Below are 15,393 nucleotides of genomic sequence, written 5' to 3' on the forward strand. Positions count from 1 at the left end.
AATATGCCTGCTCCCCCAAATCCTAGGCAACCACTAATCTACTCTCTTTTTCCATAGATTTCCCTTTATTAGTTAATATTTCATATTAATGGCATTATATAATATGCGGTTTTCTGTGACATCTTTTACTTAGTATAATGTTTTCTATATTCATCCATATTGTACCATATGTCAGTGCTTCCTTTCTTTTTATGGCCTAATAATATTCCATTGTATGGATATACCACATTTTGGTTGTTCATTCACCAGTTGACAGGCATACAGGTTGTTTCTACGTTTTGACTTTTATGAATAATGCTGTTATAAACATTTGTGTACCAGTTTCTATGTGGACCTATGTTTTCATTTTCTTTGTGTATATACCTATGATTTGAAGTTTTGGGTCATATGGTAACTATATTTAACCTTTTGAAGAACTGTCAATTTTCCAAAGTGGCTGCATCATTTTATAGTTGCACTGGAAGTGTCTGAGTGTGCCAATCTCCTATTGTTAGCTGACTTTTTAATTCTAACCATCCTAGCAAGTATGAAATGGTTTCTCATTGTGGTTTTGATTTGCATTTCCCTGACCCCTAAACTCCAAAAGGTTTTGATTGATGGCATTAGCCAAAAGGCAATGGGAGAAAAATCCAAGTTATATTTACTGGAAGTTTCTTCCAGCCTCTGACTCTAGGTCATCTGTACCTCCTGCTGGTAGTGGCCTGCAGTAGAGCATTTGATTAAAGGTTTGGGGTAAAGCTAGATGAGTCTTTGAGAAAACCTTTTTGCCTACACTGTACCTGTCCTGAGACATCTAACAGTCCTCACTGACACCCAGTTCTTTTTTTTTTTTTTTAACTTCCATATGTGACATGACCCTGTGAAATTTTGAGGAAGGAGAATTTATTAATCAATGGTGATATCTGTTGGCTAGCTTAAATGAAAGGCACATTTGGACCCCAGCACTGTTTGGGTGGGTTAGAACCAGCCTTTCCTGTTGTGGAGCCCCTTTAACCTCATGGCGCCCCATCCTTTTGTTTATTTTTTGGCTGCATCCCATGGCATGTGGGAATCCAGTTCTCTGACCAGGGATTGAACGTGTAGCCCCTGCAAGTCTTAACTACTGGGCCACCAGGGAAGTCCCACGGTGCCCTGTCCTTTGACTCAGGGGCATATGAGCTTCACCTACCTTCTGACACAGCCCTCTGAATGTGTCTCATTCCTCTCTCCCTTGTCTCCAATTTCCTTCCATTCCCCTCCCTGAAGATAGCCATTAACTAGCCGGGAAAGTCACATCACCTTCTTGTGCCAGTTTCTTCTCTTCTACCTGGATGTAATAGGAACTTAGTTACCTCAGGGGTAACATGAGGACGGCATGAAATCATGGGCGTGAAGGCCTGAGAGGGCCTGGCCCTGAGCACTCAGACTCTCAGTGGAAGGCAGCTGGTGGCCAGCGCTCCGACCGGCCATTGCTCGCCCTTCAGACGTAAATAAAAGGCTGTCGGCGGGCTCAGTGGCCTTTTCTTACCTGCTAGCCACGTGGGCTTATTCCTCCCCTGGGGCCTCAGTGCAGAAGGGCAGCCACAGGCAGCACATGGGCCACCATCACACACACACACACACACACACACACACGTCGATCTTCATTTAAGCAGTTGGCAGCTGAATGCTCTTTGTAGAACCAGGAGGTCAGGAGGTTACAACCAGCACATCGAGCCTCCCCCCCGCCACAACCGCGGAATGAGAACTACTTCTACCATTGCCCAAATGGGGACAATAAACCCTGCCAGTCGTGACCATGAGAACCCTCATGCCTTTCCAGCGTGACTCCAGGTTGAGCCCCAGGGCAGGACACTTTGAGAACACAGAGCAGCTAGGTAGAAGCAACTGGACGGGGCAGCAGGCAGGGAGGCAGGGGGCACATGGGTGTCAGGTACAGGAGATGCTCAATCACACATGTGGGGGAAAGCAGCCATCAGGATGATTGGCAGTGGTGAGAGAAGTGGGTTCAGTGGGGATGGGGCAATAGATAAACTCCCTCGGCCAGGGTGCTTTGGCCCACCTCCAAAGGTCAGTTTGTATAAACTGCTGATCCTGTGCTAACCTGCTCTTGACTGAAGGCCCCTCCCGCTCAGGGGATGTTTAATGTCCTGTGAAAGTTGGGCAGCATCCCCTGCCTGCCACCTTCTGGGCGGCACAGGGTGGCATCTGTCTGTCCCACCCCAATGCACACCACCCTCCTCCCCCCACCCCCGAGCCTGAGAGCTCCCTCACAGGAAGCTGGCCAAACCAGCAGGGCTAGTCAACTTTTCCTGGGCTTTAGCAGTATTTTGGAGTTCACTGTCTTTTTCTAATCTGTGTAGTTGAGTGAAAATGGCTCATAGTTCAGTCGAGTTAAAACCTAGTGTGGGCTCCATGGCTGCCCATCTCCCTGGGATTTGCTTCCTGAACTCTTCTTTCTGAAAAAGCTATGGCAATGACAACAGGGAGGATGCGTCAGCCTGCCCTGGTCCTGTCCTCAGGTGATAATGAGACCTCATTGTTGGAGCTGGCCTCCATCCATTGCGGAGTGTCGTGTTGTGATCACCTGGAATTTTGACTCCTGTTCCCTGGGGATTCTTTGCAAAGAGACAAAGACTAGAAATAAAAGAAAACCATGTAAATCCATGGCTGATTCATGTCAATGTATGACAAAAACCACTACAATATTGTAAAGTCGTTAGCCTCCAACTAATAAAAATAAATGAAAAAAAAAACAGAACGGAAATTTTAAGAAACGCATTTCTCAATCAATTTCCTAATTTCTCATTAACTAAGTGGCCCAATAGAAAGTAGTTATTAGAACATTTTTATCTGATCCTCACAGAAATTAACCCAACACTACCTACTCTGGGATGTGTGTGTGTTAAACTCTTTTCTTACCCATCAGAGCACTTGCTGCTTTGTTTTCCAAAGCCCAAAGCCTTTTGGTTTGCTGTTTCCCTTTCCAGGATCTGAAGCCCCTCTATGCTAACCGGTGCCACTATGTCCCCAAGACATCTCAGAAGGAAGCTGAGGAGGTAAGAGCCAGAATGGGGTTACCGCCTTACCTTTAGGAAAAGTCTCCTGTTCTGCCTAGAACCCTGTTTCTTTGACTCTCTTCCCGAGGCGTGCAGCTTGCTGTGAGGTGTCTTTAGTTGGTTTGTTCAGTGGTTCAGTTCAAGGCAAGGTGCTAATGGGGCCACAGTCATAGGTTAGCGCTCCTGAGGCCTAATCAGATTCGCTTTGTTCTGTGGTCACAGGCTGCCCCTCTGACCCCAGCAGGCAGCCTCTCTGTTTGTGGCTTTGATCCTGAGAGGGACAGAGGAGAGTACAGAGGCCACAAGGCAGGTCCTTCCCCACGTCTGCATCTGCGGAGGATGGGTCAGCTGCCTGGACTTGATGTCTAGCTGGAAGTAAAGTGGGAGGCCCACCAAGTCAGCAGGCTGGACCCAGGAGACAGAGCCTGAGTCTCATATGCAGGAGGGGTCAGGAGCCAAATGAATGTTATTGAGAAGCCTGCTTCAGTTTGAGGCTCTGGGGCAGCTGTCAGCCTGGCCCTGACTCTCCTGGTCTCATGACACCCTCAGGAGGCCAGTCTGATGATGCTTGAGTGGACACGTGAGGTGGTGTCTCTCCCACCCCACACAGCTCTCCTTGGGTCCCTGTCACCTCATGGAGAAGCTGAGGCAGTGGGCGGTGAGGTGAGGTGAGGCTTCAGGTCATTCTCGGAGAGCTTTCATTTCAGCTCACAACCACCCCTCCCTAACCCAGAGAGCCCTTTAACATGAACTTCTACTGTATGCTTCTAGCAACATCGACCATTTGGTTCTCTGCTACTGCTGCTCAGTCACTTCAGTCGTGTCCGACTCTGTGCGACCCCATAGATGGCAGCCCACCAGGCTCCCCCGTCCCTGGGATTGTCCAGGCAAGAAGCTGGAGTGGGTTGCCATTTCCTTCTCCAATGCATGAAAGTGAAAAGTGAAAGTGAAGTCGCTCAGTCGTGTCCGACTCTTGGCGACCTCATGGACTGCAGCCTACCAGGCTCCTCCGTCCATGGGATTTTCCAGGCAAGAGTACTGGAGTGGGGTGCCATTGCCTTCTCCGTTTGGTTCTCTATTAACCTCAAATTGAGAGTCAATCCCCACTCTGAGAATAGTTAGAAAAATGGTAAACTTGTGATTGTTGGAAAAGGGTGAGAAGTGGATGTGAAATGGTGACTGCATTCCATAAAATGGAACGGCCTCAGGTGAAGCCATTTCTCCCTAAAAGCCAGTGTGAACGGTGCCTGGGGAGGCCGGCAAAGCTATGGCCCTGCTCCCAAGGCGTTAGGGCAAGTACTTACATGGTGACTTTGCCACCCACTTTCCCCACTTTCCTTCCCAGATCAGCAATTCACTATTTTTCCTGACTATTCTCGGGTTAGAAAGAAGTAGAAAGATGTACGTGCTGACAGCATGTCAGAAAGGCTTGAGCTTTTGGATGAAGGACCCAATGTAGAAAAAGTGCCTGTTTACCACCCATATTCTATGTAACACAGCAAAACACATTTACAAGCACTTCGTTGCACCTGTATTGGGGTGGGGGGAGCCTGGAAGATTTCTCACAAACAAGAGACGGTAAATGGAAGTTAATTTTTCTTTTTTTTTTGTGGGCAAACTCAAGATGTATAAAATGTCATTGTTATTCTCTTGATTTCATCATGATCGCATTCTTGTGTTACCTTGGTGACTGTAAAAATATGAATGATGACTTCCATAGGTTCGCTTGTAACCCTGGTCCCCCTAACCCTATTTTTCCTGTATAAGGTCATAAGTTCCTCAACCAAAAATTCTCCTTCCGCGAGGGTTATGAGGAACCTTACGCAGGCAGCTCGAGAGGTACCAGTGTACTTCAGAGTGCATGTGACTGCCCTTCTGTCTTCCTTCCCCAATGTGGTCCTCTTTCCTCCTGTACCCCGATTCCCCGTCGTAGCCTCATTTCCTACCGTCCATTTGTTCTTCTGTCCGCCCTTCCATCCGTCCTTCCTTCTCTCCATCTCCACCCTCCAGGGATGGGGCGCTGAGGGCTGTGGCTGAGGCTGGATGTGAGCCCAGCTCCACAGTGACTTGCCTCATGCACGAGATGAGCCAGCCCAGCCCCATCCCGGCTGTGCTTCGGTGTATTCATTTCACAGTCATCCTTACCGTCTCCATCAGTTCACTAGCTCGCACTGCCAATCCCAGAGGGTCCTGCTCCCATCCAGCGCCAGCTCACCCGCTCACTGCTGTGTGTCTGCAGGTGAACTGCCCTCACCTCAGCCGTGGATTCTGCACACCTCGCATCCGGGGCAACACCTGCTTCTGCTGTGACCTCTACAACTGCGGCAAGTGAGTGCCAAGCCCCTGATGGTGTTACCACCATGGGTATGAGAAGGACTAGATGGGGGAAGGGTGCACGGTAGGGATCAAAGAAGCAGAAGACATTGGTGTGTTCATGGACTTCAGCTGACAGGCATTACCTGCCGTCTCTGTGCCAGGCAGCATGCTAAGTAAGTGCTTTCAAAAGTGCTGATCTCATTTCATTCTTACCCATGATTTATGTACAATTATTCTTTGCATTTTACAGATGGTAAGACTGAGGCTCAGAGGAAACAGACAACTAGTCCAAGGTCACACAGAATTTGAGGTAGAGGGTAGAGGGAGGGTTCACACCCGGTTCTAAGTCCAAGTTCAACAACATTCAACAAACAGTTATTGAGCATTTTCTCTGTGCCTGGCCTTGTTCCAGATGTTGGAGATTCAGCAGCAGCAGCAAAAAAAAAAAAAAAAAAAAATCCTTGCCCTCATAGAACTTAGATTTTATTAGGGAAGATAATCAATGAACACATGAATATGTAACATGCCAGGTGTCAATCAGAGCCCTGAAAAAAAATGAAGCAGGAAAGGTAGGTAGATAGTTTCAAAGTGGGGAGTGGTGAGTGCCATGTTGGATAAAAGGAGCCAGGGAAGAGCTCTTTGAGGAGGTGAAATTTGTGAAGAGATCTGAATGATGCCAGAGGGCCAACCAAGTAGATACTTGAGGAAAAGAGTATCCCAAGCAAACAGAACAGCAGATGCAAAGGCCCTGAGGCAGGATCAGGCTTGGTGGTGCGAGTTCTGCTCCAGCCACTCTGGCGCTCTGCCGTTCAATGTTAAAACATCATTTATTCTCTTTCAAAACACATTTAGATGCCAGAAATAGAGTCCTGCCAAGGAGCTTGTAGGTCAGCAGGGATGACAGACCTGTGAGCCATTAATTACAGTCTAGTGAGAAGTGTAGTGGGGATCTGGGGAGGTACTGGGGAACCTCTCAACGCAAATAACTGGAAGCCAGAGTTGCTGGTGGGTGGGGGGAGGAGGCGTGTCAAGGAGTAGGGCATGTGGGAGCTGAGGCTTAAAGGATAAGGCGGGAGTTAGGAGCAAACTTAAATTAGGGGTGGAGATGGGGAGGGTCTTCCCAGCATTTGCGGGGGTGGGGATGGTCTTATAAGGTAGTAGGAGGTGAGGAGTAGAGCTCTAGTCACACACCAGACCACAGGAATACTTTTGGACTTGACCCTGTAAACAACTGGGAGCCACTGAAGGATACAGCATGGTAGATGGATTTGAGTGGCTAGAGACCGGAGGCAGCAAGGGAGCCACTGCCAGAGTCCAGGTCAAAGGGAATGGAGCCTAGATGAAGTTGTTGTGGGGATGGTGGAAAGCAGGGAGTACTTGTAAGAGGAATTTAGAAGGTGGAGTAGAGAGGAGTGTGTGAATGCGTGATGCAGAACATAAGTAAATGGCCCTGCATGTTATGCACGTGTTTTCTTCCAGCTCTCAGTTCAAGGGGGCTGAGGAGGGAAAGGGAGGAAGGGAGGAGTTGGCAGAAGGGGCCTGGATGGAGCTAGATCCAGAGGGGTCAGATGGATGCACTCCTCCTCACTCACACTCCTTACTCTTGGTATTGGGGAACCAGTTTATTCACTTTGAGGATTAAGACCTGACAGACCAGAGGCAGGGGAGGGGGAAAGGGGAGCAGGAGGAGAAGAGGGATTCACCCCAGCCTGTTTACTTTCTCTGCTATCATTGGTCTCATTTTGTTAAAAGATTTGGCAGTGGAGGAAGAGAAACTGAAAGACTCAAATGAGGTTTGGGGATTATCTGGGAGGTTCAATTATTCATGTTGTAATAATAACTAACACTTGAAAAGGACTTCCCTCCTTAGCGGTGATGGAGAGCTGGCTATAATTGTACTTCCTGAGCCCATCCTTCCAAAAATGATCAAAGAAATGTAAAATAGGTCCTAGGGGATTTGGGGTTATTTTACTATCTTTTCTCTTGCCTCCCCTTATCTGCCTCCCTCCCCCTGCTCAGTCCACCCCTCTCTTTTTTACCTCCTCCCTCCTTTGGACAACCTGTCCTCTGGCCAGGTCTCTTCTCCCCTCTCCTTTTCCCTTCCCAGGCCTCCTGAGATCCCAGGAGGTGAGAAGAGGCCTGCTGGGAGGGCTGACAAGTGATTTCTCGCAGGCGCACCTTTCTCTCTGCAATTAGGTGTGTTTCTGAAAAAGGTCTGAATAAACTAAATCCTACTTTAATTTCCATTTAGCTGAGCCCTTAGGTGAACTTTTTTTAAAATGGAGACTCAAGCCCAATTTATCTTCCTGTCAATCTGAACTTCATAATAAGTGACTTTCTTAAAGCAAGTTATGCCAGGGTTGTCTTCAAGGCCCTAAAGAAATTTTATGAGGAGCTCTGCTAAAACTCTGGACTAAAGACAGCAAACATGACTTCATCTTATCTGTATCCTCAGGCTCCAGCACAGGACCGGGCTCGATTAAAAAACCTGATGACAAGGGAGTGACATGTATTGGAAAGGATCAAAAAGACGAACACCCTTTTCTCCAGGAATATAAAGTATTGGACCAGGCGACTAACAGGGCTACGGGTGGAGAGTGGGGGTGTGGGTTGTGGGTACTGCTCCTAAAGACCTTTGAGCTGGAAACACTGCTCACCCACCTGATGTCTGGAGACCAGCCTCAGGCGGTCATTGAGTCCTTGCCCAGGTCTGCAACGTTGAGATTCCAAGGGCAAAGCCACCAGAAAAGCACTTCCTGAGCTTTTCATCAGGAAACCGTCCTATGCGATCAGAAACCAAGGCTGTGAGACTTCAGAGGCAATGATCCTACAATAGAAGGAAAAGAGTTTCCTTGACCTGAGGCTTTTTCCAGCCAGCTCGAAGGAGACCTAACCTCCAGGCCTAAATATAGCTAGCAGCAAGCCTTCTAAGGCTCAGAGACTTTAATTTTGCCGAATGCATATTTGTTTTCCTCACACGAAGCCTATTTTTAATCAATTGCCAGCTCCTCCAGTCCATTTCCTGGAAAGGAGGCCAAGAAAAAAAAAGTGGGAACAAAAGCATCAGGCAGTCATTTGTAGGGCGCTACAGAAACAGAGTTTCTACTGTCCCCTCGAAGCCACAGACCTTTGACGTCAGGGGCAGTGAGGTTTTAACACCAGACCTAGATGATTCCGTTTCAGCCTGTGCAGGAAGGTGGTTTCTTTAGGATACAGCTCCTCAGCGGCTGCCTTCTAGCCTTCCCTTGGCTTTGGAGAGGTCAAGTCAATATCACTGGTTTTTGTTGTTCAACCTACAGGAAGCGAAAGGAAATGGGGGTGGTTTGTGAACTGCTGCCACTGGTAATAAAATGAAAGATGATAGCTCGCTTTCATCCGCTCCTCCCTTTGGCGAACTTTTTCTTGAGCTCCTACTATGTGCCAGGGACTGTTCTAGAAAAACACATATTGATAAGATAACATTTTGCCCTTAAGGAACTGAGTTTACCAGGGGGATCATGGGGAGGTGGAGAAGTGTGCCCAGAGGTGGTGCAGAGCCTCTTATCTGTCCATGGGGAGTTGGTGAATAGTTCTAGGACCTTATGGAAGAGCAGAAGGATGCCCTTCGGCTTTATCCAAGATCTGGTGCCTCCTAATTTGTTGAGTGGGGACTGAAACGAAGAGAGGTTATCTGTTTCTCCAGATATACTCAGCAAGTTAAGAGCAAGTGGGTGAAAGCCCAGATTGAGTAATCAGTCTTACGATCTGTCTTTGAACTCAATTACTCATTCCCCAAGTATCTGTTGATGACCCACAATTCTCTCACTGAGCTCGGAGGCAGTGAGGGAGATACAACAGAAGTGTAAGAGATAACCTTGCCCTCCAGAGGTTAGAATTTAGATGAAGCTATCATGTCCACCTTGGCCTTGGTTGCAGCTTCAGCTCTGATTAGGCTCCAGGTAAACATCAGATCAAATGAATAGCTGCATTACTGATACATGCAAAGTGCCAAACTAAGAAGAACAGACTGGGGTTGTGGGAGCCCAGGGAGAAAGGTGATGAATGGGCACTGGAGTCCTTGAAGAATGAGATGAGTGTGTGTAAGCTCTGCGCAGTGGGAGAGATCAGGAGAGGCTGAGAACAGAAGGCAGTACCTCCCATGCAGGGGGAGAAATCTGAACAAAAGTCTGGAATAGTTTAGTTTGGTGCTTCTGAGGACCAGCCTGACTGAAGTGTGGATTCCATTTTGGAGTCAGATCATGGCAGACTGAGGAATTGGGGCACATTTTCCTGAAGGTAATGGAGAGCTGTGGAAGGGTTTTGATTAGCTGAATGACTTAGTTTTTTAAATGTGTTAGGAAGCTGAAGCAGGCTGTGGTGGGCTCTGGCAGGAGACTTGGCAGGCATGAAGGTCTGAGGATAGGAGCTGTGAGAATACAAAAGATGGGATTTCAGAGAAAGTTCTGCCCGGAGACTGAACCAAATGGAATCATGAATCTCAAACAGAAACAAACCACATTAATTTGCTAAACCCTTAACCAGATCTAGTATTAATGTTCTTTTGCTTCATGGCTCTGTAAAAATAACATAGTAGCTGCTGAACCCGCTCAAACTGAAACCAAACATATATTCTCTACAATTATTGAATATTTTTCAACAAACTACTAACCAAGCCTCATGTTGTGGTCTGTGTCCTTAAAGCATCACTAACTTTAAGAACACAGTTTAGGGGTTTGAATCATTTTGCCAGAGGCTGGCTCTTAGACGGGGGAAAAAAAAAACAGCTATGTGTTCAGGTGGTAGAGTACTTCTAGACTACTTATATTGTGCTAGAATACTACTTTCGTGCATTGACTTGTGAAATCCCCCAGGCTCAGAGAGGTTAAGAAAGTTGCTCAAAAAAAAAAAAAGAAAGAAAGAAAGAAAGAAAGTTGCTCAAGGTCAGACAGCAAATAAGTGGCAGAGCCAGGGTTCAAGTGCAGCCTGATTCCAGAGTTTGCTCAGCTGTACTGCCCGTCTATATATCTACAGGTGTTACCAGCCTGCCCTTGGTGTATTAGGACATAAGCACTTCACTACTTTCAAAGATAACTTGGGAGAAATCAGAAGCTGATTCTCAAACCTCCCCTGAACCCCTACAACCCTACACTCACCATAACACACAGGGCTGCTCTTTACAGGGGAGCATCCCTGTAGAGCGGTGCCTTTTTGAGCAGTAAGTCGTCTGTGTATCTTCCTTGTCCCATCCCCAGGCCTGAGTACTGTGCCCACTAATAGGAGGCTCTCAATGTATGCTTCCAGGCGGTGCCCAGCTATGTTCCCCAAAATCCTGAAATCCAGTTCAAATTCTGATGAATTGAAACACTGTTAAAATTCCACTGGGGAAGCTTACTATTTAACACAGTGGGTCTCAAAGATCAATGAACTCAGTTAATACAAATCCCAGAACCTAAACCCCCATGGCCTCAGAGTCTGCATGTTTAACCATTTCTTTCTCAAAGATGCATGCTCACACACAGAGACACCCACGGATAACACACCGACACACACAGGCTGGCACACAGACATACAAACACAGATGATTTTGACACAGACTGTCCCATAACCACACTGGTTTCAATTCTTTACAGATACACTGGTTTTAGAGAATTCTGAGATAATTCATCTGTGAAGTTTAAAAGTCTTGTGTGAATAATCTCTCCCTGATTCATTTTGGAGGTTAATCTTTAGTTGTTTTTTTTTTTTCATTTTTGGTGTTCTTATAGCAGGAGAGTCGTATGTAACAACCATCCTAATGCCGGGGTGTTTGGTTGTAAGTTTAAAAATCACGGTGTTTGAGATTCGTGATTGATTCCAGTGGCCAAGTTGTAAAATAATTTGCAACGGCCAGGAAGACAGGAACTTTTGTTTAATTAATTTAACAGGTAACACCTTTCCTCAGTGTGTTTAAATGTGTGGAGAGATTTCTCTTCCTCTTTTTGTAAGAGCCTCCAATCCCATCGGATTAGGGCCCCACCCTTAGACTTTAAGGGCTTCCCAGGTGGCACTAGTAGTAAAGAACCCACCTGCCGATGCAGGAAATGCTTTTGACTCAGATTTGATCCCTGGGTCAGGAAAATCTCCTAGAGAAGGGAATGGCAACCCACTCCAGTATTCTTGCCTGGAGAATTCCATGGACAGAGGAACCTGGCGGGCTGCAGTTCATGGGGTTGCAAAGAGTCAGACACAACTGAGCACTTAACAGTATCCTATACCTTAGACCTTATGATCTAATCTTAATTTATTATCTCCTAAAAAGCCCTTCTCCAAATACAGTCAGTTTGGAAATTAGGGTTTCAATATATGAGTTTCAGAGGGGGACACAATTCAGTTCATAGCAAGTAGTGGGCTAGAGACTGACGGAGCTGGATGGGGGATTATCTTTGGACAGAGTGGTCAGGGAAGGTCTCTGTGAGGAGGCGCTATTCAGATTTTGTGCAGGAACTCATCTTTAGTACTTTATTGGGAATCTTGCATGATACCACTACACCAGCGGCGCTTTAGTACTTTATTGGGACATTCTTGGCATTTCGTTTTGTTTTGAGAAAGGAAATACCGAAATCAATGAAGCCTGAATTCAGATCCCAGCTCTACCGCTTACAATTTGAGGAAGTTCCTAATATCTCTGTGCTTCAGTTTCTTCATCTGTAAAATGGGAATGGGGGCTAATACTTACGTGTTAAATATTGTAAGGATTCACAGTGCTGCCTAACAGAACTTTCTGTGATGACAGAAATGCTCTGTCCAGTATAGTAACCAGCCACTAGCATGACCTTTAAAAGTGTGGCTGCTGAGCATTTAACGTGTGCCTAGTGAGACGGAAGAACTGAATTTTTAACTTAATTTTAATAGACACCTGTTGACTAGGAGCTGCCATAGTAGCGCAGATGTGATGTATCCATGTCTGTAAAATGCTTAGCCCCGTGCCTGCACACAGCAGGTATTAATAATTGCCATCTAGGATTAATATTAGCAATGTTAACAAGTATTTCTCTGGCAGATAGGAGGGGTTTGGGGGATGGGGATAAACAGCAGTGACACTTTGATTCATTATACTATCTTGATCCCCAAGTGCATTCTTGGCTTCCATGTCTGTTATGATAGTGTCGCACGTGACCCCCTGTCTTTTCACTGGGCTGCATGGTAGCCAAAGCCCTGGGGGACAGCCTGCTCCTTGGCGACTGACTGGGTGCCCTTCTCCCCTTCCAGCCGGGTAGAGATCACCGGTGGCTACTACGAGTACATCGACGTCAGCAGCTGCCAGGATATCATCCACCTCTACCACCTGCTCTGGTCTGCCACCATCCTCAACATCGTTGGCCTCTTCCTGGGCATCATCACTGCCGCTGTCCTGGGCGGCTTTAAGGACATGGTAAGGAAGGAAGTAACTTCGAATTTCTACAGAGGCCCCTCTTCCTGTAAAGGGTGGGGGCCATGGGGACTGACGTTTTGAAGGGAGGAACAGAAACCATTGCTTCAAGAAAGTAGCTGCCTTGCGGGGGCGGGGAGGGCGGGATTTCCTGGCGGTCCAGTGATTAGGACTCTGCGCTTTCACTGCCCAGGGCACCGGTTCAGTCCCTGGTCCAGGAAGTGAGGTTCTACAAGCCACATGGCATGTGGCACAGTCAAAGGAAAAAAAATGTAGCTGCCTTCAAACATCTTAAGTCAAAGGAGCCAGGTCATGTCCTCAGCCTGCAAACATGTCTTGTTAACATGAGACATTGCCTGTGTTTTTGATGCACATTCTGGGGACGGGTGGGGTTCATGCTGGTTATGTAAACATAGCCTGTCATTATCCCCACTCAACACAAACACACTTTTAGTAGAAAATCTTTTGGGGTAGTTTTCCCTGTTACAGACTTTGGGAGAGCTGGAAGGAAAGATGTTTTTAGCTACAGGTAAGAAGTATGGCTGTCTCCCCCTCCCCAGGAATTTCCTCCTGCAGTTTCTCCAGAAAGAGTGAAAGTGAAAGCCCAGCCTCAGGCTGAGCTGCTTGTCCATATTCCTGTGGGTGTGAATATGCACCTCAGGGCTCAGCACCCCGGAGGTCCTCCATAGTCTTGGGGACCTTCCCTCTTTTGCTTTTAAAGCTTTTGTTTGCTTATTTAATTAACCTTGATCTCTAATTATAGAGATAATAGCTTTAGAGCTCTGGTTCTCAACCTGGCCTCCTATTAGAATACAATCACCTGAGGTGCTTTAAAAAACCTGGACCACTCCTCCAGAATGCCAATTTAATGGGTCTAAATTGAAGCTCAGGCAGCAGTACTTTTAAAAAAGCCCTCCCGGTGATTCCAGACTGTGGCTACACTGCGTGAATGCTCTGTCACTCAGTTGTGTCTAACTCTCTGCGACCTCATGGACTGTAGCCCGCCAGGTTCCTCTGTCCATGGGGATTCTCCAGGCAAGAATACTGGAGTGGGTTGCCATGCATTCTTCCAGAGGATCTTCCCAACCCAGGGATCGCAGTCACTTCTCCTGCGCATCTCTTGCATTGCAGACGGAGTCTTTACTGCTGAGTCACCAGGGAAGCCCCATGGTTGAGTAGGGTTGCTTTAAAGGAATGTACCACATTCCTTTAATTTCCACAGGAAATTATTTTGTGCCTAAAAAGGTCTTCCTTTGACCCCAGAAATGACACAGATAACCCCTAGGCCCTTGGCGGTTTCTGTCCCATTTGGGGCATGGCTGAGGAACTGGAGGCTGAAAGTCAGTTTGTAGTTTGGGCCTGGATCGTCAAAAGGATGAGTAATGGAAACTAAAAGTGGAATAGGACCACAGAAGAGAAAAAAACCTGTAGTTTGCGGCAACAACTTCCCAGCAGAACCGGGATGACTGGTAGTATTGAGCTTTCCTGCTGTTGACCCTATGGCCAGAGAAAGTCTTCCCTGCTCCTATCCAGCCTGTCTGTCTGTCTTTTTTCCCTCCCTCTCTTACACATGAGGCTTCCCAGGTGGTTCAGTGGTAAATAATCCACCTGCCAAGGCAGAAGATGCAAGAAATGCAGATTCGATCCCTGGGCCGGGAAGATCCCCTGGAGGAGGGCACAGCAACCCACTCCAGTATTCTTGCCCGGAGATTGCCATGGACAGAGGAGCCTGGTGGGCTACAGGTCATGGGGTCTCGAAGAGCAGTTGTGACTGAACACACATGCACATTATGCACACGCATTCATTATTTCCACACCCCTTCTCCCACTCAGGAGAGCTCAAGCCCTAAGCCTGGTGGAGGCATGGGGCTAGGGTGGGGGGCAGCTTGGAGGGAGAAGGCTGTCCTCTCAGTTCGAGCCTGAGGGAGCTTTGGCATGAGAAAGCTTCTTCAGAAAAGCTGTTTCTGGATTGGGGCTTCTTTGGAGAAAACAGTGCAGTTTGTCCTTTTCTTTAAAACTTGTGTTGGAGTATAGTTTCTTTACGAGGTTGTGTTATTTACTACTATACAGCAAAGTGAATCAGCTATACATATACATATATCCCCTCTTTTTTTGAATTTCCTTTCCATTTAGGTCACCACGGAGCACCAAGTAGAGTTTTCCCCAGGGGACAGACGAAAGCGGTGGTCTTGTGTAGACTCTGAGCCACTCTGACTAGAAGCGAAGCTTCTGGTTGGGGTTGGCGAGTTGAGATGGGACATCCGATGGGTGTTAAGGGTTCTCTGAATTTTCTCTGAGCTCTGAGACGTGGACAGCCAAGCACCCTGAGGCACAGAGTGACTGGCGGCCACCTGCTAGGCTCTGTGGGGCTCCTGCAAGGACCCCTGTCACAACTCAGTTGACCGTTGATGTATAGATTTATTTCTGAACTCTTTAAAAAAAAATCGTTGAGGTATAGTTGACTTTACTATAGCATATTAGTTTCAGGTTTACCATGTGGACTGTTCATTTCACTGTGACCTTTGATCTCTAGGGGAGTAAGGGGTTTGTTGACAGTCTGTCCTGAGAGGTGGCAGTAATGGCTCCTTTACTCTCTGTAAAGGGCTTTTGCACAATTCCTTTTTCCGCTCTTCCCCCACTACTACCACCTCA

The 15,393-nt window shown here is 47.1% G+C and overlaps 1 protein-coding gene across 1 annotated transcript in view; it reads left to right on the top strand.

Moving 5' to 3' along the window:
- The window catches only part of TMEM255A (transmembrane protein 255A), a 49,029-nt gene that overhangs the window by 20,069 nt on the left and 13,567 nt on the right, over positions 1–15,393 (top strand). The window contains exons 5-7 of the mRNA XM_065915422.1: positions 2,970–3,038; positions 5,278–5,366; positions 12,582–12,744. Coding sequence (XP_065771494.1) covers positions 2,970–3,038; positions 5,278–5,366; positions 12,582–12,744 — 321 coding nt within the window. The remainder of the gene's footprint in view (positions 1–2,969; positions 3,039–5,277; positions 5,367–12,581; positions 12,745–15,393) is intronic.

Source organism: Muntiacus reevesi, chromosome X, assembly GCF_963930625.1.
Source record: "Muntiacus reevesi chromosome X, mMunRee1.1, whole genome shotgun sequence".
NCBI lineage: Eukaryota > Metazoa > Chordata > Mammalia > Artiodactyla > Cervidae > Muntiacus > Muntiacus reevesi.